The following is a 22613-nucleotide window of genomic DNA, read 5'->3' on the forward strand; positions in this document are numbered from 1 at the left end:
GTCCATTTCAGGTTTGGGAGGCCGAGGTAGGAGGATCACTTGAGGCCAGGAGTCCATTTCAGGATGGGGAGGCCAAGGCAGGAGGATCACTTGAGGCCAGGAGTCCAGTTCAGGTTGGGGAGGCCAAGGCAGGAGGATCGCTTGAGGCAGGAGTCCAGTTCAGGTTGGGGAGGCCGAGGCAGGAGGATCGCTTGAGGCCAGGAGTCCAGTTCAGGTTGGGGAGGCCAAGTTGGGAAGATTGCTTAAGGCCAGGAGTCCAGTTCAGATACCACCGTTTGAAACGTCTTGAGATGTTTTCAGTAGGGGCTGGGAGAGGTGATGGAAAGAGGCTGGTGGGGGGGCTTAGGCCCACCACGTCTTTCTAACCAGAAAACCCTCCATTCATCCAAATGATTCTGTTGTTGGAAATGAAACAAAAAATAAAATGCTCTTAGGACCTTCCTGTGCAGGAACCATGGCCGACCTTTCCCTTTTGTACAAGTGATCTATTTTTTCACTAACAAAACCATTTAAGATTTCTATATAGGATGTGCTGTTTGATTAGTTTGACAGCTAATCCCCAAGAAACATCAGATGAACTCACTCTTTGGACTAAAGTTTGAGATAATAAAATGAGAATACTTGTGTTGCTGGTGTGGCCAGCCCAAGTATGTTTTTCTCACCAGCCCAGGGGTTCTGGGGGCAGGAGGTGTCCTTTGCAGGCCTAGAAGGACCCACCCTGTGGGAGCCTGGCCCTGTGCCTCTGCAGAGAGCACTTGCAGGAAGTCTCAGTGGGAAATGGTGGGGATGCCTCCCACAGCTCACACTTTAAAACAAACAACTGACAATTACACTTTTTGTTTTGTTTTGTTTTGAGACAGAGTCTTACTCTGTTGCCCAGGCTGGAGTGCGGTGGCACAATCTCGGCTCACTGCAACCTCCGCCTCCCGAGTTCCAGCGATTCTCCTGTCTCAGCCTCCCAAGTAGCTGGGATTACAGGCTTACACCACCACGCCCAGCTAATTGTTTATATTTTTAGTAGAGATGGGGTTTCAGCACGATGGCCAAGCTGGTTTCGAACTCCTGACAATTACAATTTTTGAGACAGGTTCTCCCTCTGTCACCCAGGCTGGAGTGCAGTGACTTGATTATGACTCACTGCAGTCTTGACCTCCTGGGTTCAAACAATCCTCCCGCCTTAGCCCCCAAGTTACTGGAACCACAGGCACCCACCACCATGTCCAGCTAATTTTTGTATTTTTTGTGGAGATAGGGTTTCGCCATGTTGGCCAGGCTGGTCTTGAACTCCTGGGCTTAAGCGGTCTGCCTGCCTCGACCTCCCAAAGTGCTAGGATTATAGGTATCAGCCACTGTGCCCGGCCCACATACACTTTAAAGGTGAGCAAATCCAAGCCAGGCATGGTGGCCCATACCTGTAATTCCGCACTTTGGGAGGCCGAGGTGGGCAGATTGCTTGAGGCCAGGAGTTCAAGACCAGTCTGGCCAACATGGCAAAACCCCCTCTCAACTAAAAATACAAAAATCAGCTGGGCGTAGTGGCTCACACCTGTAATCCCAGCTTCTCGGGAGGCTGAGGCTTGAACCCTGGAGGTGAAGGTTAACCAGTGAGCTGAGATGACGCCAGTGCACCCTAACCTGGGCGACAGAGAAAGACTGTCTCAAAAAAAAAAAAAAAAAAAAAAAAGGCATATCCAAATGGATCTCTGGTCTTATTAAAATACTTATTTGGGAAAAAAATTTTCCCACAATTTCTGTTAAGCAGGCAGCTGGTTACATGGTAGTTTTGTTTGTTTGTTTGTTTGTTTGTTTGTTTTTATTATACTTTAAGTTCTAGGGTACATGTGCACAACGTGCAGGTTTGTTGCATATGTATACATGTGCCACGTTGGTGTGCTGCACCCATTAACTCATCATTTACATTAGGTATATCTCTTAATGCTATCCCTCACCCCTCCCCCCTACATGGTAGTTTTTAAAATTTTGTTTTTAATAACATCTGAAATGCCTGGCTGAAAGTCTGAAGTTGGGGGCAGAGAGAAACTTAAAATGTTAGGAGCTTTGCCCTTTGAGGAGCTGTCAGAATTGGAGAAAAAAACATCCCAGAAATTGTAATCAGTGAGGAAAACAGGATTCCAGCTATCCAGAGCACCCCGGCTATACACCAGCATCACGGGATGAGGGATGCCTGTGTGCACGTAGCCCTCGGTTTCTGAGCTGAAACAGCAGCAGCCAGGCCGACTTGGTGATAGGCTCGGCCTGCCCCTGTGGTGGACCGCCTGGGCCTTGGCCTTGGTCTTGGCCCTGTGGTGGATGATCTGAGCCTTGGCCTTGGCTCTCCAGTGGATGATCTAAGCCTTGGCCTTGGCCTTGGTCCTGCCGGGGATAACCTGAGCCTTGGTCTTGGCCTTGGTCCTCCAGTGGATGACCTGAGCCGTGGCCTTGGCCTTGGTTCTGCAGTGGATGACCTGAGCCTTGGCCTTGACCTTAGCCCTCCAGTGGATGACCTGAGCCTTGGACTTGACCTCTGAAACTCTTCTATGCAAGGATGAGGCTCCCGTTGGTGACACCCACTTGCTCAGTCTACACCTGGGAAGCTCTTGGTCAGCTCGGCCTATTGACTTGGGTGAGAGATAGTTGCCATCCAGCAAGTGCTGGGTGTATGAGGTGAACTGGGCCACACGACTGCAAGGGGCTGGCTGGGTGGGACTGAAACCTGACCCATGTGGGTCCTCATTGCCTCCTGACATCAGTCATCCCATGATCTCTTGGAAAGATAAAAACACATTTTCTGCGTTCTGGTGCCTCTCCTTGCCAGACATTTTCTCAGTAGTTTCTGTCTCTTTCAGCCTTGTTGGAAGTGCCAGGTTCTGAGCCTGTCAGTTTGCTGCTAGCCTGCCAGCTTCCAGTGACCTGGGACCTGGGACCTGGGACGAGGGGCCTGCAGGTGTTTCTAGCTGGAGAGGAGTTCTAGATAGTTCTGAGCAGATGCCTTCCTGTGTCTTCCTCGGGAGAGTTCTGGCTTGGCTGGTGGTGTTTTCTGTGACCAGCAGTGGCCACCGCCACCACCAACCCCTCCTCCCCTTCCTCCTCCTCTATCTCCATACGCCCTGAGACTGGCCAGTGGGCAGCATATTGTGCAAGAAACAGCTGTTGTTTTGACAAAGGACATACTCGCCTCACTTCTTGCATCACCAGACCCACGAGGCCATGGATTCCAGGCCTCTGTCCCTGCAGGTGGACACACAGACCGTAACACAGAGGCTCACGTGTTCTACACTATGCATTACAGAAAGTATTACTCCCATCACCACTTGTGTATGCACTTGTTCACATTTAACAGGATCATAAAAATTAATAGATAGTGCAGTTTTTCCAGCTAGATAATGCATACAAATGGCAAGACAGTCCAAAGATACACACTGTGGAGTGAGTCCCTCTCCCCACTGGCCCCTCTGGAGAGAGCCAGGCATGGTCACAAGTTTCTTCTGGATCTCTCTGGAGATAATCACAGCCTATGCGAGCATATGGATGGATATTCTTTTAAACATTGTGTTGCGGTTTGCTTCTTGGCTTGGACGTATCTGATGATTATCATGTCCCTTACAATACACCGTGTTTTTTTACATTGCAGGAAAACCTATGAGGGGCTAGACCGACAGGGTATTGCTGGGCGTGGAGGAGGTTGGGTCCAGGTTTTTTGCTCTTTGTGACTTTTTCATGCCTTTCAGATGTGACGACTCTCCATATGCCTTCTCACACGTGACCCGTGACTCATGGGGCGAGGACCCTGCATTTGGGACCCCCACCTCCACCTCCCCAAAATGCATTTCATTCCCTTGTTAATGTGTCATTGTAGTTGACGCTTTGAGGATAGGCAGGCTTGGTAGATATAAAACAGTATTTGGCTTATGTTTAATCGCTGTCTCCTCCCACAGCCTGAGAACGCCTTAGCGTCCTTCAAAAAGGATTTGGTGGTGCTGTTTTTTATGTGTGTGTGTGTTGTTTTTAAAAAAATTTTTTTCCAAGGGACCTGGTCAAAGATTTCAAGCCTTAAATCTGATCAACCCAATCTGGGGCGGCGGCAGCTCAGTCTCTCCTCCTCGCTGTGCCAATCTGTTTCTGTGGTGGCGGGTGGCGGCTCGGTGTTAAATTTGGAGACCCCCGTGGGTTTCCCATGCCGACCTGCATATGTCTGCAGGCTCAGGGAAGGGAGTGCCGCAGATCCCCGTCGAGTCCCCGACTGGCAGCAGCAAGTTGCCACAGGCGCACTGGCTCTGCAGCCCCGGGATCAAGGTGGGTTCACCTTGCACCGGGCCACCTGTTTCAGTTCCCTGCTCCCCCAGGCAGGCTCCCTGACAGATCAGCCCAGGGAGGGGCAGGTGGGGGCCGAGGGGGATGGAGGGGGCCCACAGACTCCCTGCTCATCTGGCGCCCTCCCCAGCGTTTTCCATACTTGACCCACTAGATGAGAAGCTGGGGGTCGGGACTGGGACCTCACAGTCCCCTTCATACCTCCAGCGCCTGCTGGCTCAAAGACATCAGTAGACACCCATCGATTGGGTAACTGCCCCCAGCACCCCCACCCTGCAAGGCTTCCATGCAGTGGGGAAGTAGGGACCCCCAGCTGAAAGCAGTCATGTTCTTTTTTGTTTTTCTCCTAAGTTTTCTGTGTCTGTGTGCGATTGGAACGAAACATCAACTCTTTTTTTTTTCTTTTTTGTCATATTTCAATATTGGCTTTCTTCCCCGCCTTCTTTCGAAGGCTCCTTTTATAACTTCGGCTGCTGCTGCTTAAATATAGATGTCGAAGCCCTCCTCCCTCCAGATTGTTTATATTTTTGAAGAGCCTTCTGCTTCGCTGTGACTGCTCCTCTCTTATCTGTATCCCCCGTTCCACCACATTGGTTTCGGTTGCTCTTTTTTTTTTCCCTGCCTTCCCTTAACTGGGATGTGTTTCAAATGTGGTCTATCAAAATGTTCAGTGTTTCCCTTTTTTCTGCAATAGCTTTGACATCTGTTCTTGAATTCTAGCCCACGTTATTCCTTAGGACTTGTTTGCCCAAGATGTGCCTGAATGCCAGAAATACTAAGGGGAGAAGAGTGTGGTGTGGTGGTATCTTCCCCTCATTGCCTGGTTTGTTGTTTTATTGTTGTTGTTTTTTTTTTCTTTCCTCTCCTGCTTTTAAAATGTCTACACATTTCTTTCTTTCTTTCCTTTCCTTTCTTCTTTCTTTCTTTCTTTCTTTCTTTCTTTCTTTCTTAATCTTTCTTTCTTTTCTTTTTCTTTCCTTTGCTTTCTTTCTTTTCTTCTTTCTTCTTTCTTTCCTTTCTTTCTTTCTTTCTTTCTTTCTTTCTTTCTTTCTTTCTCTTTTCTTTTCTTTTTTTTTTCTTTCTTTTCTTTTTCTTTCTTTCTTTTTCCCTTGGAACATCTCGCTCTATTGCCCAGGCTGAAGTGCAGTGGCATGGTCTCAGCTCACTGCAACCTCTACCTCCCGGGTTCAAGCGATTCTCCTGCCTCAGCCTCCCAAGTAGCTGGGATTACACGCCCGCCACCATGCCTGGCTAATTTTTGTATTTTTAGTAGAGATGGGGTTTCGCCATGTTGACCAGGCTGGTCTCAAACTCTTGACCTCAGGTGATCCACCCACCTCGGCCTCCGAAAGTGCTGGGATTACAGGTGTGAGCCACCTCGCCTGGCCTATCTATGATTTCTATGATTTCTAAGTTGAGAGCATGTTTTCATCCCATCCGGCATGGCCCAACCCGTAGTGGTACCAAGGAAGCATTTCCCAGCAAGAACTTGTAACATGTAGGTTTGCTGGTTTACTTTTGCCAAGGAGGAAAGCCAGTGGGCCTTGGTGAGGTGGGTGGGGCGAGGGGGTGGCAAAGGAGAGGCTATAGTGTGCTTCTTGGAGGCGTGGGGATAAATCTTGAGTTCTGATTTTTCTCACCGTTCAGCCTTTGAAATGTTAGGTTCTTGCTCTGCTTGGACTCAGGGTGACGGTCCCCACCATCGAGAAGCCAGCTGGAGCAGCCACCTTGGATCCCAGCAGAATGGGCCGCTGTGTGTCTTTAGTCGCCGAAGCGACTCGGCAGGAAAACAGGCCTTTTGGTGGCGACAGCAGTGTGTCCTTGGGCGCCTGCTGTCAGCCTGGAACACCATTCTGGGGCCATCTGCTGCAGGCTTGTTGGAAACAGATCCTCTTGGCAGCTCTTCCCAGAATTTCCGAGGCCAGGGCACAGGTTCTCTGGCGCGTTGATTATCGGTTTGTTGTGGGGAGCAGAGCCCAGAGCCCTCAGTCCCCTGGCGGGTTCCTCGTGGGGGACCCACTCCTGGTGGTCCTCAGCGTTCTCGCGCAAGTAATGTGATTTGAGAATAATCGCCAATGCCAGGTGCCTTGTTTCTGAAAAGTGGTTGGAAATAATTATTCTTGGAATTTACGTTTTAAAGATCCCTCTTGAAAACTAATCATAGATTAATGGTCTCGAACATGATGCTTGGCCTAGAGTGAGCTCACCATAAATATTTGTTGAATGAATACAAACCAAATATTACTCCCAGAGATCCCAGGCCCATAGCGTTGAAGAACGGCCACCGGAGGCCAAGGAGGGGATAGCCAAGGAGGGAATAGCTCAGCAGAAGGACTAGAGCCCAGGGGAGTGGCTGGAAGGGACCCTTCCTTGGCTGGAAGAACAGGCGTGGAGCAGCTTGGGGAGGCGGGTCCTTTGGGCATTGGCCTGATAGTTGTGGCTGGAGCAAAAAAGATGTTTCTATGTATTCTGTTACCGGAACAAAGTCATTTATGGCGGGCACATTGAGGCACGACCCATGGCATTGAACGAGCTTGGTTTTCTCAACCACTGCACGTGGGACGGACGAGGGATGGGTGGATAATATAATGTTCATTTCCCTGCCTTCCCGCCGCCCTCCAGCCCCTCCTCTGCTGATGAGTTGACGATCCCTAGAGCCACTGGGGTCTCTCCCCCGTGTTCTGGTCAAATGCAAATAGGACCCTCCTCTAGTACACAGTGCAATTACAAACTCCCTTTTCCTTTCCTGTTTCCCCCAACAGAGAGAACTCGATGCCACCGCAACGGTATTGGCGAACCGGCAGGATGAAAGCGAGCAGTCCAGAAAGCGGCTTATCGAACAGAGCCGGGAGTTCAAGAAGAACACTCCAGAGGTGAGGCGGGTGACCGTCACAATTGCTTTGAAGGGATCTTAGAATGCTGGTGCATATTCAGGCGATGCTCCGTGAGCGTTTCATTTTCATCAGTTGAATGCGCGGTCGGCAAACAACCCGTTTCTTTCCTCGGATGTCTTCAGCCCCGTTTCCAGCAGAATGCATGCCACCCTGCAGGCCGTGGGGACGTGGAAATTGATAGGTTGTCTGGAAGTATGAAAGCCAGAGCTAATTGCAGGTGCAGATACTGGACAAGCTGGGTCTGTAAGAACATATGGGCAGGTGTGTGGGTGTCTCAGACCCTCGAGTTCGTCCCAGACCCTGTCCCATGCCGGTTAGCAAGCCACCTAAGTCCATAAGGGATCTTGTGGGGTGGAAGGCCCTCGGGGCCTGCTTCCCCGGTGCTGGGGCAGTGTCTGAAGGCTGCACGCATCTGGGCATAGCAACGCGCCTGACGCTTCTTGTAAAACAGACATTTCGCCTGCTAGGCCTTTTAAATGCCTCTCTGTTTCTTGAAATACTCCATAAAGGGCAGTGGGAATGTGCTTTTCACATACTCCTGTTTTTTCTCTCGTGAGTGTGCAATCGGGGGGACAGTGTTGAGTTGCTGGGGTGGTGTTTTTCTGCTCGTTTCCTGGGCCCCTTCTTCCTTCCCTTCAACCCTATCAGAGGCTTAGTAAGAAAAAGAAAAAGACCCAAGCGTGTTGTAGACAGATGAGCAGTCGCGGGAATGGCTTTCCGGGTGACGTCTGCCAGTTTGGTCCCCATGGCACTCATGCCGTGGTCTCGGACCCCAGCCTCTCTTACACCTTCCCCTTGTATGGGAAGGGGTCGCAGCAGCCCACAACTTCGGCCCGGCTTCCGGGCTTGGGGAATCTACAGCTCTTGGCTCCTCCATATAGGACACAGGAAGACGCCTGGAGGCGAAGCTCCTTTCTAAGAGAGATGCCCCTCTCTTACATAATATTGCTGGGAAATTATATGTGAATTGCATTTTTAAAAGCAGACTCATTTAAAATGTTTCAAAGGAGGCTTGCTAGTCAAGGGAGTGCTGGCATGAATCATTATGGAAAACAAATTAATAACCTTATGTCTTCAGAATAAATATTTTGGGAGAAAGCTTGGTAGCAGAGTGGAAAGAAGGCAGCCTTTGGCCACAGAGCCAGCTAAGGGTTCAAATCTCACACCCGCTGCTCGCCTCTGCCTGCCCCTAAATGTGGGTACTCCATGTTTCACGAGACCAAAAATGAAGATGGGAGTCACTGGGGGTGCTTGGGGGGGTTGCTGCCTTCTCTGCCTGTGTTGGGGAGTGGGGAGCCCTATTCTCCGTGTCAGCCTTGCCATGAATAAAAACAAGAGGAAAAAAAGAGCTGGGGACAGAACATCCTTCTTCTGTTGCCTCCAGCGGCTTCAGAGCAGACTTTCCTGGAACTCTGGTTTCCTGAGAACTTGTCCTTGACTCAGTTTCCCCAGCCCAAGCCCCACCACATCCATCTCATGAGCTCCTTATAGTGCTGTTTCTGTAGCGAGTGGCCGTCCACCGTTCTGTATTCACTGCCCTTTCCTCGGTGACCACATGTCCGCCGGTTTCCATAGAAAATCTTAGAGGTTTGGCTGGGCACAGTGGCTCACGCCTGTAATTTCAACACTTTGGAAGGCTGAGGTGAGCAATCACTTGAGGTCAGGAGTTCAAGACCAGCCTGGGCAACATAACAAGACTCATCGCTGTTATAAAAAGAAAAAAGAAAACATGATTAAAAAAAAAAGAAAAGAAAATCTGAGAGGGGCAAGGCCATCCTTCTGAGGCCACGGACAATAAATACACGAGTGTAATCAGCCAGAGAATGAGGCTCCAAGAGGCCTGGATTCCCTGGTGTTCCTCAGAAGTCCCCAACTCCTAGTGACAGTGGAGAGGAGCATGTCCCCCTTCGGTCACCCTGTCTGTCCTGTATGGTGTGCTGATAAATGCCGCTTGTACTCTGCTGAGCCCTGTCCCCCCATCGTGCCTTGTGTCGAATTCCACATTAGTTACTCAAAGACACCTGGCCTTAAACTTGGCGTTTTTATCTCCTTCTGATCCCAATAAATGGAGGAGGCTTGGGCAGGCGGCAACCTGGTAGGTACCTGCCACTTGGGGCATTTCTTCTCAGGACACATTTTTAGACTCGTCTTCATGTAGAAGAGGGCTGGAACCCACCTGCTTGGCCCCGACCCCGCCACTGCCAGTGGGTGGAGGGTGGCGCCCACTTCCTCATCTTTTGCTGTAGTAAGGAGGGTCTCACTGCAGCCTGCGGTCCTGGGGAGGTGGGGAGGGGGGAGCTGGCTATAGGCTTCTGCCCCGCCGGCCCCATGCACTTTCCCATCCAAGGGCCAATCTGGAAATCTGTGGAGCGCCCATGCGGGAAGTCCAAGGCGAGACCTACTTCACTTGTGCCAGCAGCCAGAGCCTCCTGCTGGAAACTTCTTTTAATTTTTTGATAGAGTCTTGCTCTGTCGCTCAGGTTGGAGTGCAGTGTCACAGTCTCGGCTCACTGCAACCTCCGCCTCCTGGGTTCAAGCGATTCTCCTGCTTCAGCCTCCCAAGTAGCTGGGATTACAGGCACGTGCCACCACCACAGCCAGCTAATTTTTGTATTTTTCGTAGATTTCACTATGTTGGCCAGGCTGGTCTCGAACTCCTGACCTCAGGTGATCCACCCACCTCAGCCTCCCAAAATGCTAGGATTACAGGCATGAGCCACCGCGCCCAGCCCTCCTGTTGGAAATTTTGAAGCCACATAAGGCCAGAGCGGTGGTGGGAGCGGGGTGCTGTGGCTGGAGTGTGCAGAGCGGTGGTGGGAGCCGGAGGCTGTGGCCGGAGTGTGCTGAGTGTGCAGGAGGCAGGGTTCCCTGCTGTTCCCTGTGACAGCAGGTGTGTGTGAGTGGGGGGGCTGTGACAGTACGTGTGTGTGTGTAGATAGCACATATGTGGAGCCTCAGCTCAGTGCCTGGCCTGCGCCCCGAGGGGACATTGGGTCACCATTTGTTTGGGGTCTCAGTCTTGAGGAGCCACCACTGCCCCGACACTGGTTGTTCCTCTGGCCACACCACAGGATTGATTACTAATCATGGAGGTGACGTTGGGATGTTGCATGTGTAGAAATGGGGCTTGCATAGAGCTTTCGCCCGTGGGGTAGGACAGCCTGGCTTACCAGAAGGAGGGTGTCCTCTTCCCTATGGATGCAGCCCACGATCCTCACGGCTCCATACCTTCCAGGGCACAGCGTGGCAGAGCCAGGGCTGGTGGTGTTCCTGCTGGTATGACACCAAGAGTGTTGATCTTGGTGGAAATGCCCAGGTCTCCTTTTGTTCTGGGAAAGGAGGAAAGGTTCTTCGGTGTCTGATGAATGTCTAATGTGTTCCACGAGGAGGATTAGGCACCCGTGAGGGTTCAGTGGGGAGTAAGGTTCATCTGCCGTTGGAAGATTTCACCTTCTAGACTGGCTCTTCCCCGATGTCACTGGGAAAAGCTCTAGTCCAGGAGGGAAAAGGTGAGCTCTGATGGGGACATGGCCGGGGAGGGATGCTTTGTGGTGACTGGGACTCTGACAGGTGGGAGAAGCCACAAGAACATCAGGAAGTGAGCGCCAAGATGGCTGGAGCCTTGAAGGGTTTTTCTGGGGACAGGATCCTGCTCTGTCACCTGGGTTGGAGCACAGTGGCACGATCACAGCTCACTACAGCCTCCAACTCCGAGGCTCAAGGGATCCCTCCGTCTCAGTGTCCTGAGTAGCTGGGATTACAGGCACGTGGCACCACAATGCCTGGCTATTTTATTTTATTTTTATGTTTTTTTTTTTTTTTTTTGAGACAGAGTCTTGCTCTGTTGCCCAGGCTGGAGTGCAGTAGCACGATCTCAGCTCACTGCAGCCTTCACCTTCTGTGTTCAAGCAATTCTTCTACCTCAGCCTCCTGAGTAGCTGAGATTACAGGCATGTGCCACCACGCCCAGCTACCTTTTTTGTATTTTTAGTAGAGATAAAGTTTCACCATGTTGCCCAGGCTGGTCTCGAACTCCTGACCTTGTGATCCACCCGCCTCAGCCTCCCAAAATGCTGGGATTACAGGTGTGAGCCACCGCGCCTGGCCATAGGTTTTAAATTTTTTGTAGAAACAGAGCTTTTTGCTGTTGCCCAGGCTAGTCTCAAACTCCTGCGCTCATGCAGGGTCCTCGCACTTCGGCCTGCCAAAGTGCTAGGATTACAGGCACGAGCCACTGCGCCCGGCTGAAGGTTTTCTGTTTAGAATTAGTTTTTCAAAGTTTCAGTTTTATATCATTAGATTAATATATTTGTCATCACTTGATACTGTGTCTTTTTAATCCAGAAATTGTAATTTGCAGAAGATTGCAATTACTCTGCAGATAAAATTGTGTACATTTTCTTTGAATCTAAAACAGAGTCCCTTTGAAAGAAAACGTTTTTAAATGTTCTAACTGAACATCCATTCCCTATTGAATTAAGAATCCATCATGGAATATAATAGGCAGTGGAGTGTTTCTAGGGTATATTGCTTTCTATATTTTGGGGTTTTTTTGGGAATATAGTGGCACAATCATAGCTTACTGTGGCCTTGATATCCTGAGCTCAGGCGATCCTCCCCTTATAGCCTCCAGAGTAGCTGGGACTATAGGTGCGTGCCACTACACCCTGCTAATTTTATGTGTTTTGTAGAGACCGGGTCTTGCTTTGTTGCCCAGGCTGGTCTCAGACTCCTGGGCTCAAGCTAAATCTCCCACCTTGACTTCCCAAGGTGTAGGGATTACAGGTGTGAGCCACTGCGCCCAGCTCTACTTTTTGTATTTCTTACTGCAGGCGACATATTTAGTAGCTGTGTTTCTTGGGGCAGATAACCTCCCAAAGCCCCAGTTCTGTCATCTATAAATAGTGTAATGATAGGGCCCCTCTCACAGGGTTGCTGTGTGCACATATGTATATGTACGTACCGATGTGCCTGTATGTGATGGGCTACACACAGGCCTGTCCCTAGAGTTTAGCTTATGTTCGTTACTAGTATTAACCGGGGAATACTCACCGTGTAACTCACGAGATGCAGTGGATTTCTGTTCCTCAGAGCTAGCTCGGGGAATTTCTATATTTTATTTTATTTTGTTTATTTATTTATTTATTTATGAGGCGAAGTTTTGCCCTTGATACCCAGGCTGGAGTGCAGTGGTGCCATCTCGGCTCACTGCAACCTCCGCCTCCCAGGTTCAAGTGATTCTCTTGCCTCAGCCTTCTGAATAGCTGGAATTACAGGCACCCACCACCATGCCCAGCTAATTTTTTGTGTTTTTAGTACAGACAGAGTTTCACCATGTTGGCCAGGCTGATCTTGAACTCCTGACCTCAAGTAATCCACCCGCCTTGGCCCCCAGAGTGCCAAGTGGCATGAGCCACCGCACCTGGCCTTAGCTCGGCAACTTAAAAAAAAATAAGAACAAATATGGGTAGTTTCAGCTTAAAGTGTTTCAAAAGTTGGTTTATGGCCAGGCACGGTGGCTCACGCCTGTAATCCAAGTGCTCTGAGAAGCTGAGGTGGGAGGATCGCTTCAGACCAGGAGTTTGAGACCATCCTGGGCAACATAGTGAGATTCCATCTCTACAAAAAGTCAAAAGATTAACCAGAATAGTGGTGTGCACTTATAGTCCCAGCTACTTGGGAGGCTGAGGTTGGAGGATGGCTTGAGCCCAGGAGGTTGAGGCTGCAGTGAGCCATGATCGCACCACTACACTCCAGCCTGGGCAACAAAGTGAGATCCTGTCTCAAAAAAAAAAAAAAAAAAAAGAAGCTGGTTTGTAATAACAGTTAATCATCTTACAAATATTTATTGAACACCTTCCATGTGCCAGACAGTTTGGCCCTGGGAATAAAACCCTATCTCCATTCTTTAAAAAGTTTCTTATCTTTCTTAGCAAGCAAATAGAACCCAATGGCAGAGCGTGTTAAGTGCTAGGATAGAATGACTGGAATCTTCTGACTGTAGACTTTCCCCACAGAAACACTCTTATGTCAGCGGTGATAAAGTTTTCTGGATAAGCCACATATGGCTCAGTAACCCTTTTCATAGATAAACAGGTCTGCTTTTTGAGCCTTGGTTCTTAACCTTTAAAATATCCATGAAAGTTAATGACCTACGCCCCTGAGAAATGCACGTTTGCAGTTTCTGGGGGGCTCCCAGACACTCATCCATGCAGCCCTAGTTGAGAACACAGTTCTCTGGGCCCATAGTCCCAGTTTCAGCTCACCATTCCAGGAGAACCACGTGGGTCACCTCTACCCTCCTCCTCCTCCTTGTGCCTTGGGGTGGAAGGGGATGAAGGAGGGAGGAGGGGGGACTCTAGAGCTTTGGGGTGGGTGACAGATGAATACCAAGGCCTGACCACTGGGCAGGGACAGGGTGTGCCTGGCCCTGGCTGTGTGCTGGGGAGTGGGAGACGGGTGAAGGAGCAAGGCCACTTGATGTGACAGGGGGCTCCACGGTCTGGCAGCAAGGGTGGCACCTCTGCACTGGGCTGGCCACAGTGTGTCAGGAGGGAGCAGCGGCAGCTTTCTGGAAGCCTGGTGGTGTTAGAATCATGTATGTGAGCAGTGGAGGCTGTAAGCCTAGCTCTTGCAAACCCCAGAAAGTGTCTCTTAGCTTTTCCGTTTGCCATTTGCTTTTCCGTGGCTTTGATCGTGGCCGAACACCGATTTCCCGCGTGTGTGATTCCAGAGTTCTTCTGGAGGCGAGATCACAAGAGGTCTGCAGCACGTCTGACCTGCAGCCCCGGCTCACTGGCCTGGCTGTAGGGAGTTAGTGGATGGAGAGTGGCTGGGCAGGTTGGAGACTAGGTAACCCGGCGTGAGGTCCTCTCTGGAGAAACCCCCAGTGCTCCTGCGACATTGGCCTGGCTTCAGGGCTCTGCTATTTGAATGTGATGCTCAACTCTCCAATAAATGGTCGTCTGTGTTAGGCTTGCTTCCAGAAAGAGCGCAGGGATAGTTTGGGATTTTGTTCTGCTTCTTTTCAGTATGGGAGGAACCTTCCCTGATGGGAGGAAAGAGAGGAGGAGAACCACATTCCTGAGATGCTGTGATTTTGTCATGAAACCATCCCCAGCCCTCATCCTGGTGACGTCAGTCAGCCCAGTCCTACTCCAGAACGCTTTTTGGGTGTCTGTCTGCAGGACTTTGCTTGGTTAATTTTTGTCTCCTCGAAAACAGACCGCTCTCTGGGAGGAGAGCCGAGCTGTGGCTCAGGGGCCATCGCTGGTCCTTTTTGCCTTGATATATTTTTGCCTCCACATTTCTTGATCTCTGGAACGTTAATCCCAATGATGCCTGGTCCGCGGTGCTCACAGTCTGCGTCTGTGCTTTTGACACCTGTCCTGCTCAGATGCACGTGATCACGCCCAGGTCTCCATCCTGGCTCTTATTGGCTGCGGCGGCAGCCCTGTCGGGGACACCTGGCTCAGCACGCCCAGCTTGCAACAGGGAGCACCCTCTGCTGCTCACAGAACTGCCCATCCACTTTCTTCTCCTTTCCCGGGTGCCAACGTCTTCCTCTACCCCTTCTACGCCGGCCTGACGCATTTCTCTGATTTCTGTGTTCCCTAGTTGCAGTTGTAAAAATTCAGGCTGGGGAGTTGTCTTGAGATAGGACTTGCAAAGAAATCTTTTACAGTCGTTGAAATGGGCTAGATTTGTGGATTCCTTCCTGACCCTGGCAGGCGTGGTGAGGGGAGGGGTCCCTCCTTTTTATTGATCAGGATGCACCGTGTGCGGGGTAAGCCAGGAAGCCACACGCCTGACGCTGTCTGCCATGGTGAGGAAGACAGAGGATGGGAAGACGCTGTGAACTTTTATGATTCGTTTTTCACTCTCAGTGAGAAAAGGAGCTAGCAGGATGGGTGAGGGAGTGGAGGGTAGTAATATATAGTTGTGGCCTGGGCCCAAACGCATTTAGTCACTGCCTCGACAGCCTTTATATAGACACCACCGGAGTGACTCAGCCTGGAAAAAGAGAGTCACTTAAAAATAAAGTTGCGACTCCAGTGGACACGTGGTGCACAGGCTGCCCTGAGATAGTCACCAGGGCTCCATGGCCCTGCACGCCCCCCAGGGCCCTGAGCGAGTCAGGTGATGAAGTGAGGGTGATCATTGTAACCCTATCGTGGCGTTGTCATGAGGATTTAGTAAAGTCACATATCATCCCCCATGACATTTTCTTTTGTTTTGTTTTTTTTCTTTTAGAGGCAGGGTCTTGCTCCGTGGCCCAGGCTGGAGAGCAGTGGCATGATCTCAGCTCACTGCAGCCTCAACCTCCCAGCCTCAAATGATCCTCCCACCTCAACCTCCCGAGTAGCTGGGACTACAGGCATGCACCCCCACACCTGTTAAATTTTTTTTTTTTTTTTGGTAGAGATGGGGTCTCACTTTGTTGCCCGGGCTGGTCTAGAATTCCTGGGCTCAAGCGATCCTCCCACCTCAGCCTCCCAAAATGTTGGGATTACAAGCGTGAGCCACCACACCCTGCCTTTGATGCTTTTTAAACACGAAACAGTGGCCAGGCATCAGCTACTCCTTGATATGTTAGTGTTACCCACCGAACTCTCTTCTCTGTTATGAACACATTTTGTTTTACTCCTTATTAGGAGTAAATACTCCTAAAACCACTGCACACAGAAGAGTGAAAAGCCCAACCAATTTTGCTTTCATCAGGTTGAGCCCATTGAATTGACTTCATTGCCCACAGCCCTGATGTGACACAATGGGGCTTTTTTTTTTTTTTTTTTGAGCTAGAATTCCACTCTATCACCCGGATTGGGGTGCAGTGGCTCAATCTCAGCTCACTGAAACCTCTGCCTCCCAGGCTCAAGTAATTCTTCTGCCTCAGCCTCCCAGGTAGCTGGGACTACAGGCATGTGCCTATGTGCCCAGATAATTTTTTTGTATTTTTCGTAGAGACAGGGTTTCACCATGTTGGCCAGGTTGGTGTCAAACTCCTGGCCTCAAATGATCCACCTGCCTCAGCCTCCCAAAGTGTTGGGATTACAGGCGGGAGGCACGGTGCCTGGCCAAAAGTAGGTTTCTATAGAGATAGAAATCCCCGGGGTGAGAGGAGAGAGGAATGGCTGAGAGTTGGTATGGAGTGTCTTTTTGGAATATAAAAATGTCCTGGAATAAGACAGTGGTGACACTTGCACAACTTGGAATACGCCAAATGCCACTGAACTGTGTACTTTAAAAGGGTGAGTTGTATGGTATATAAATTATATATCAATAAAGCTGTAATTTAAAAAAAAAAAAATTTCCAGCCAGGTACAGTGGCTCACGCTTGTAATCCCAGCACTTTGGGAGGCTGAGGCAGACGGATTGCTTTTGCTCAGGAGTTGGAGACCAGCCTGGCCAATGTAGTGAGACCTCGCCTCTACAAAAAATAGAAGGGAGTGGTGGTGTGTACCTATGGTCCCAGCCACTCAGAAGAAGGCTGAGGTGGGAGGGTCGCTTGAGTCCAGCAGGAGATTGAGGCTTCAGTGAGCCATGATTGCGCCACTGCACTCCAATGTGGGTGACAGAGTAGAGACCCCTGTCTCAAAAAACCAAAACCAAACAAACAAACAAAAAACTAAACTAAATTAAATTTAAAACGAATTCCTCTCTTCGTGGGGGTGTCAGAAACCCCTAAAGAGATTTCTTACTCAGTTGTTCTCTCATCCTCTGAAGAAACTCCTCACAGAAAAGTATCTTGTGAATTTTCATTTTTGCAGCGGCAGTTTGGTTTTAAAAAGGCCACTCCGGGGTTTGGCAAAATGAGAAAACCCCAACAATCAACTTGGGTGTTTAATCATTCTGGAATCACCTACTGTTAAGTTATAATAAGCTTTTAACTAGAAAACGTTTAAAAATTAAAAGTGAACTTTTAACTGTTACCAATTAAACTCTTTAAGTCAGTTTATCAACCCAAGACATTACTTTCTTTCTTTTCGGTGCCTAAGGGAGAAGAGGTGCCTTGAGTGGGACCCAGTAATGAAGGAAATTTGAACCTAATTGGGGCTGAAGTCGGGGAGGGTGGCTGCATTATCCCCTGACATCCCAGCAAGACCTTGCCGCATGGTCTGGAGGGCACCAGCGGGGGCCTATAGGGAAGAGAAGGTTGCTTGGACCCAGAGACATTGAGTGCTAGTCAAGCCCTGGCTTCATTTGCTCCAACAGCATTAATAGTGTTGTGACCTCCATGGCACTGGGACAGAAGCTTAACCCCAGTTTCTTCGTCTGCAAAAACATACCCTGCCTACTTCAAGGGGTCCTGGAGGCTCAATGTCCAGTCTCAGGCGAGGAGTAGAATGCATAACTAGTTAGTGGTGACAGGCAGTGACCTTGAGCAAGGTCACAAACTCTTCTAAGACTTGGTTCCCTTATCTATAAGCAGGAAGAATTGGTGCTATCCCATTTCACCCAGGAGATTGAAATGAATTCAGATGCACAGAGCCTATAGTAGGTGCTCAATAAACACTTACCCGCCTCTCTTCTTTCCTTCCTTCCTTTCTTTTACAAGTGATGCTGAGCCCTTTTCTAGGGCCAGGGGCAGTCAGATACAGCAGGGATGGAGGGAGAAGATTCCAGATCTCACAGAGATCTGGCAACAGCCAAATAAACAAATGATGCACAAGATAATTTCAGGTGGCGGTAAGAGCTCAAACAGGACAAAATGGTAGGGCGTGATCAAGGATGGGCGAAGGTACTTCAGGGAGTCAGAGAACGTTTTTTGATCTTAAGAATGCAAAATGACTTTTTGTATCACCTGTCAACACAACACACACACACACACACACACACACACACACACGGAGCTTTTAGTGCAAAATTTGAACCATCGATAAATTTGGGCAAGCTGTTAGCAGTGGAGTCCCCCGCATTTCTTCCATGTAAAGCCCTGATCGTCTTGGCTCTAACCACTCACTTACTCTGAAGCATCACATTCAGTCTCTCTGCTTTCTAAGACCAGGGATGCTATTTAATTTGGGTGTTAGAAAATTCAGCTGGCCAGGTGCAGTAGCTCATTTCTGTAATCCCAGCACTTTGGAGGCTGAGGTGGGAGGATTGCTTGAGACCAGGGGTTTGAGACCAGCCTGGGCAACATAGCGAGACCCCATCTCTACAAAAAATGAAGAAATTAGCCGGGCATGGTGGCACACACCTGTAATTCAGGAGGCTGAGGTAGGAAGATCCCTTGAGCCTGGGAGGTCGAGGCTGCAGTGAGCTGTGATTGTGTCACTGCACCCCAGCCTGGGGGGCAAAGAAAGACCCTATCTTAAAAAAAAAAAAAAAAAAAATTAGTCAATGAATTCTGGAGTTTCAAAGAGACCTTATTTTGTTTGTTGGTTTTCTGGGCCTTTGGCCCAGAAATTCTTAGGTAATTCTTCGGTAATTAATTCTTAGGTAATTAACAAGGAGCTAATCTCCCAGTTGCTTTGTTCTTTGTCACTGGAAGTGGTCAGAGCCATGGTGGGGCTTGGTCCAGAGGTGGCAGGTGGCATCTGAAGACCCCGCAGGCCCCTCTTTCCTTCCGGGAGCATCTCAGGACGGCTGCTGTGTCTGCCCCCGCCCCTTGCTGAAATGTCAACAAGGCCGGCATTCCCTTTCCTTCCTGAGAGCCGTGTGTCGCTTCCTTCGTGTGTCCAGCCGTTTTTACAGGGCTATTTTAAGTATAACAGACGCATTATCTGAGCGTTTAATAACTGTCAAAAGGGAAGCACTGTCATTAGATTCATGTGCCCTGGAATTTTAGTTGAAAACATGCTGCTTTCTATCACATCTGAGCCTCTATTTTCTTATGCCAAAAAATAGGAATAATGACAACGACCTCGGAGTCATTATGGGCTGGATGAACTCTTATAGGGATTCAGAACAACCCAGGCACCAAGTAGAAGGTCAATGAATGGCTTTTTGTGTTCATGTTACCGAAATCTACTCTTTTGAGAAACTGCGTTCACAAATGACTTTTTTTTTTTCCTTTTTTTGAGATGGAGTCTCCCTCTGTCGCCCAGGCTGGAGTGCAGTGGCACGATCTTGGCTCACTGCAACCTCTGCCTCCTGGGTTCAAGCATTTCTCCTGCCTCAGCCTCCCAAGTAGCTGGGACTACAGGCACCTGCCACCGTGCCTGGCTAATTTTTGTATTTTTAGTAGAGATGGGGTTTCACTGTGTTGGCCAGATTGGTCTTAACTCCTGACCTTGTGATCCGCCCACCTTGGCCTCCCAAAGTGCTGGGATTACAGGTGTGAGCCACGGTGCCCACCCTCACAAATGGACTTTAAAGCTATAAATGTGACTGAGGCCAGTGGCTAACACCTAGAATTCCAGCACTTTGGGAGGCTGAGGCTGACGGATCACTTGAGCTCAGGAGTTTGAGGCAGGAGAATCGCTTGAACCCGGGAGACAGGGGTTGCAGTGAGCTGAGATCGCGCCACTGCACTCCAGCCTGGGCGACAGAGGGAGACTCCATCTCAAAATAAATAAAAACAAAATAAAGCTATAAATGAACGCTTAAAAAAATTCTTAAAGCCTATGGTAGTCCCTCGTTTCTACTGCGGACTTGAATAGATACAGTAAAATAAAAACTTGCCTTCTTCCATATGTGTCTAGAGAGTTTTCTCTCCTTTTGCATTAGTTTCACTGTTCATAGAGTGGAAATGTTTGCTGCTGGACTTTCTTTTTGGAAGCTATGCTTTGAGAGTAGCCCATAACTTGTCTTTCTGGTCAATAACCTCAACTGAAATGCATTCTGAATGGAGAACGTCATTCTGTGTAGGATTTAATAATAACTTCGGCACAGAAAAGCACTCTCTGCCTCTTCTCGGCAAACAACTTTGTTGAGCACGATTTTAAAGGTGTAACAGCTAAATGCGAAAGCCATATGATTTGGTTGAAATTGTGGTGAGCTGTTATTAATATTTATTGAGTACTTGCTAGGAGCCAGGCATTATGCTAAGTGCATGACAATCATTTCTCTGCCCCTGGAAGTCACCCTGGGAGCTAAGTATCATCGGTACCACTTAACGGAGCTTAAGCCACCCACCCACCTACCGGGATTTTCCTGGGCAGACAGACTCCTGGGAATGAGGCCATATAATCCCCGAACACCCTGCCTCCTTCAGGTTCCAGAAGCCAAATTTTTTTCTTTTTTTCAGACAGATTCTTGGTCTTGTCACCCAGGCTGGAGTGCAGTGGCCTGATCTCGGCTCAGTGCAACCTCTGCCTCCCAGGTTCAAGCGATTCTTCTGCCTTAGCCTCCCAAGTAGCTGGGATTATAGGCGCCAACCACCACGCGCAGCTAATTTTTATATTTTTAGTACAGACGGGGTTTCACCATGTTGGCCAGGCTGGTCTTGATCTCTTGACCTCAGGTGACTCACCTGCCTTGGCCTCCCAAAGTGCTGGGATTACAGGCATGCATCATCATGCCTGGCCCAGAAGCTAAATTTTTAGTCACTTAACCATTAGCAATTCCTCTTCTATTAGATTTTCTAAAAATCGCTTTTGAGTATTTCTTTGAAGTAGCATACTCATTTAAAGGATTCTATATGTCAGGGGGAATGTTTTTGTAGGAGTGTACTTAGGAAGGAACATATCATTACAGCCTAAAATTTGCCATTGCCCTAAGAAAGCCTTCTTAACTTACGGAATTGGTTATAAGCCAAAGCGTGGGAAAATCTCCCCTTCCACTTTGACATTATGGCAGTCAAGAAAATGACAATTGGGGCCGGGCGCGGTGGCTCAAGCCTGTAATCCCAGCACTTTGGGAGGCCGAGACGGGCGGATCACGAGGTCAGGAGATTGAGACCATCCTGGCTAACACGGTGAAAGCCCGTCTCTACTAAAATACAAAAAAACTAGCCGGGCGAGGTGGCGGGCGCCTGTAGTCCCAGCTACTCAGGAGGCTGAAGCAGGAGAATGGCGTAAACCCGGGAGGCGGAGCTTGCAGTGAGCTGAGATCCGGCCACTGCACTCCAGCCTGGGCGACAGAGCAAGACTCCGTCTCAAAAAAAAAAAGAAAATGACAATTGGATGCCAAGCCATGCTAACTCTGATACTTGCTGTCTTCATTTTTCCTTTCTCTGGCTAGGGGGCTGCGGCACGTGTGGGGTGGGTGGGACTAGTCACTGAGCATGTTATTGACTACCATTGGCTTTTCATTTTAACTTGCAAATGTGAGCGGCATAAAAAGTGAGTTGATGAGGAGCATGACTGGCCTGTTACGCAGAGTCTTGTAATTTTGTTTGTGGCCCAGTATCTTTAAGAAGATATTGTGTTATATAGTTGGTGTCCTTAAAGGAGTATGTAATTGGATCTGGAAGCTTAGATTCTGATACTGAGTTGGCCACTGAATGAATGCAAGATCCGAGCAAGCCATGTCCTTTCTGTTGTTCAGTCTAAGAAAGGAGGTGTTGGTGCTGAGTGCGGTGGCTCATGCCTGTAATCCCAGCACTTTGGGCGGGACACTTGAGGCTGGGAGTTTGAGACCAGCCTGGCCAACATGGCAAAATCCTGTCTCTACCAAAAATACAAAAATTAGCTGGGTGTGGTGGTGGGCGCCTGTAATCTCAGCTACTCTGGAGGCTGAGACGGAGAATCACTTGAACCTGGAAGGCAGATTACAGTGAGCCGAGATCACGCCCTGCACTCCAGCCTGGATTTTAGAGCGAGACTCCGAGGTTCTGTGTGGCTGAGAGCCACAAATTTTGCAACGAGAGGCGCCTCTCTTTTCCAAAGATGTCGTTATTTCTGTTGGTCTTACCTGTGGGCCCAAGACATAGACACATCCCTTTCTTCTTAAAAGGCATCACCTCCTCTGTCTCTTGGGGTTTTCCTACCCAGAATTCATTGATGTGTGCAGCAAATATTCCTGGCAGTCCCATTGTGTGTGGAATGGGGTGAACCAGGAAGACTGTTGTAGGGCTCGGTAACTTCAGGGACACAGCCATAGTAGCTTATAATGGCAGCTGACATTTAGTGAGCACTTACTGCATATCCAGTACTATTCTAAACACTGAAAAGGCATTTAACTAACTTAACACTCACAGGATCCCTACGAAACAGGTACAGTGTTTATTTCTGTTTCAAAGAGAGGGAAACTGAGGCCCAGAGAGGAGGAGTGAGTAACTTGCCTAGGGCGTCACTGCCCACAAGTGGCAAAGCTGCTTGAAGGTTTTTTTTTTTTTTTTTTTTTTTTTGAGACAGAGTCTCACTCTGTCGCCGAGGCTGGAGTGCAATGGCACGATCTCAGCTCACTGCAACCTCCGCCTTCCGGGCTCAAGCAGTCTTCCCACTTCAGCCTCCCAAGTAGCTGGGGCTACAGGCACGCGCCACTGTGTCTGATTGATTTTTGTATTTGTTGTAGAGAGGG

At 49.2% G+C, this 22613-nt stretch overlaps 1 protein-coding gene across 1 annotated transcript in view; it reads left to right on the forward strand.

Annotated features, from left to right (window-relative positions):
* The window catches only part of CUX1 (cut like homeobox 1), a 451669-nt gene that overhangs the window by 98866 nt on the left and 330190 nt on the right, over positions 1-22613 (forward strand). Inside the window, 1 exon segment of the mRNA XM_017857649.1 lies at positions 7074-7184. Coding sequence (XP_017713138.1) covers positions 7074-7184 — 111 coding nt within the window.

This window comes from Rhinopithecus bieti, unplaced genomic scaffold, assembly GCF_001698545.2.
Source record: "Rhinopithecus bieti isolate Rb0 unplaced genomic scaffold, ASM169854v2 scaffold_42772, whole genome shotgun sequence".
Classification (NCBI taxonomy): Eukaryota; Metazoa; Chordata; class Mammalia; order Primates; family Cercopithecidae; genus Rhinopithecus; species Rhinopithecus bieti.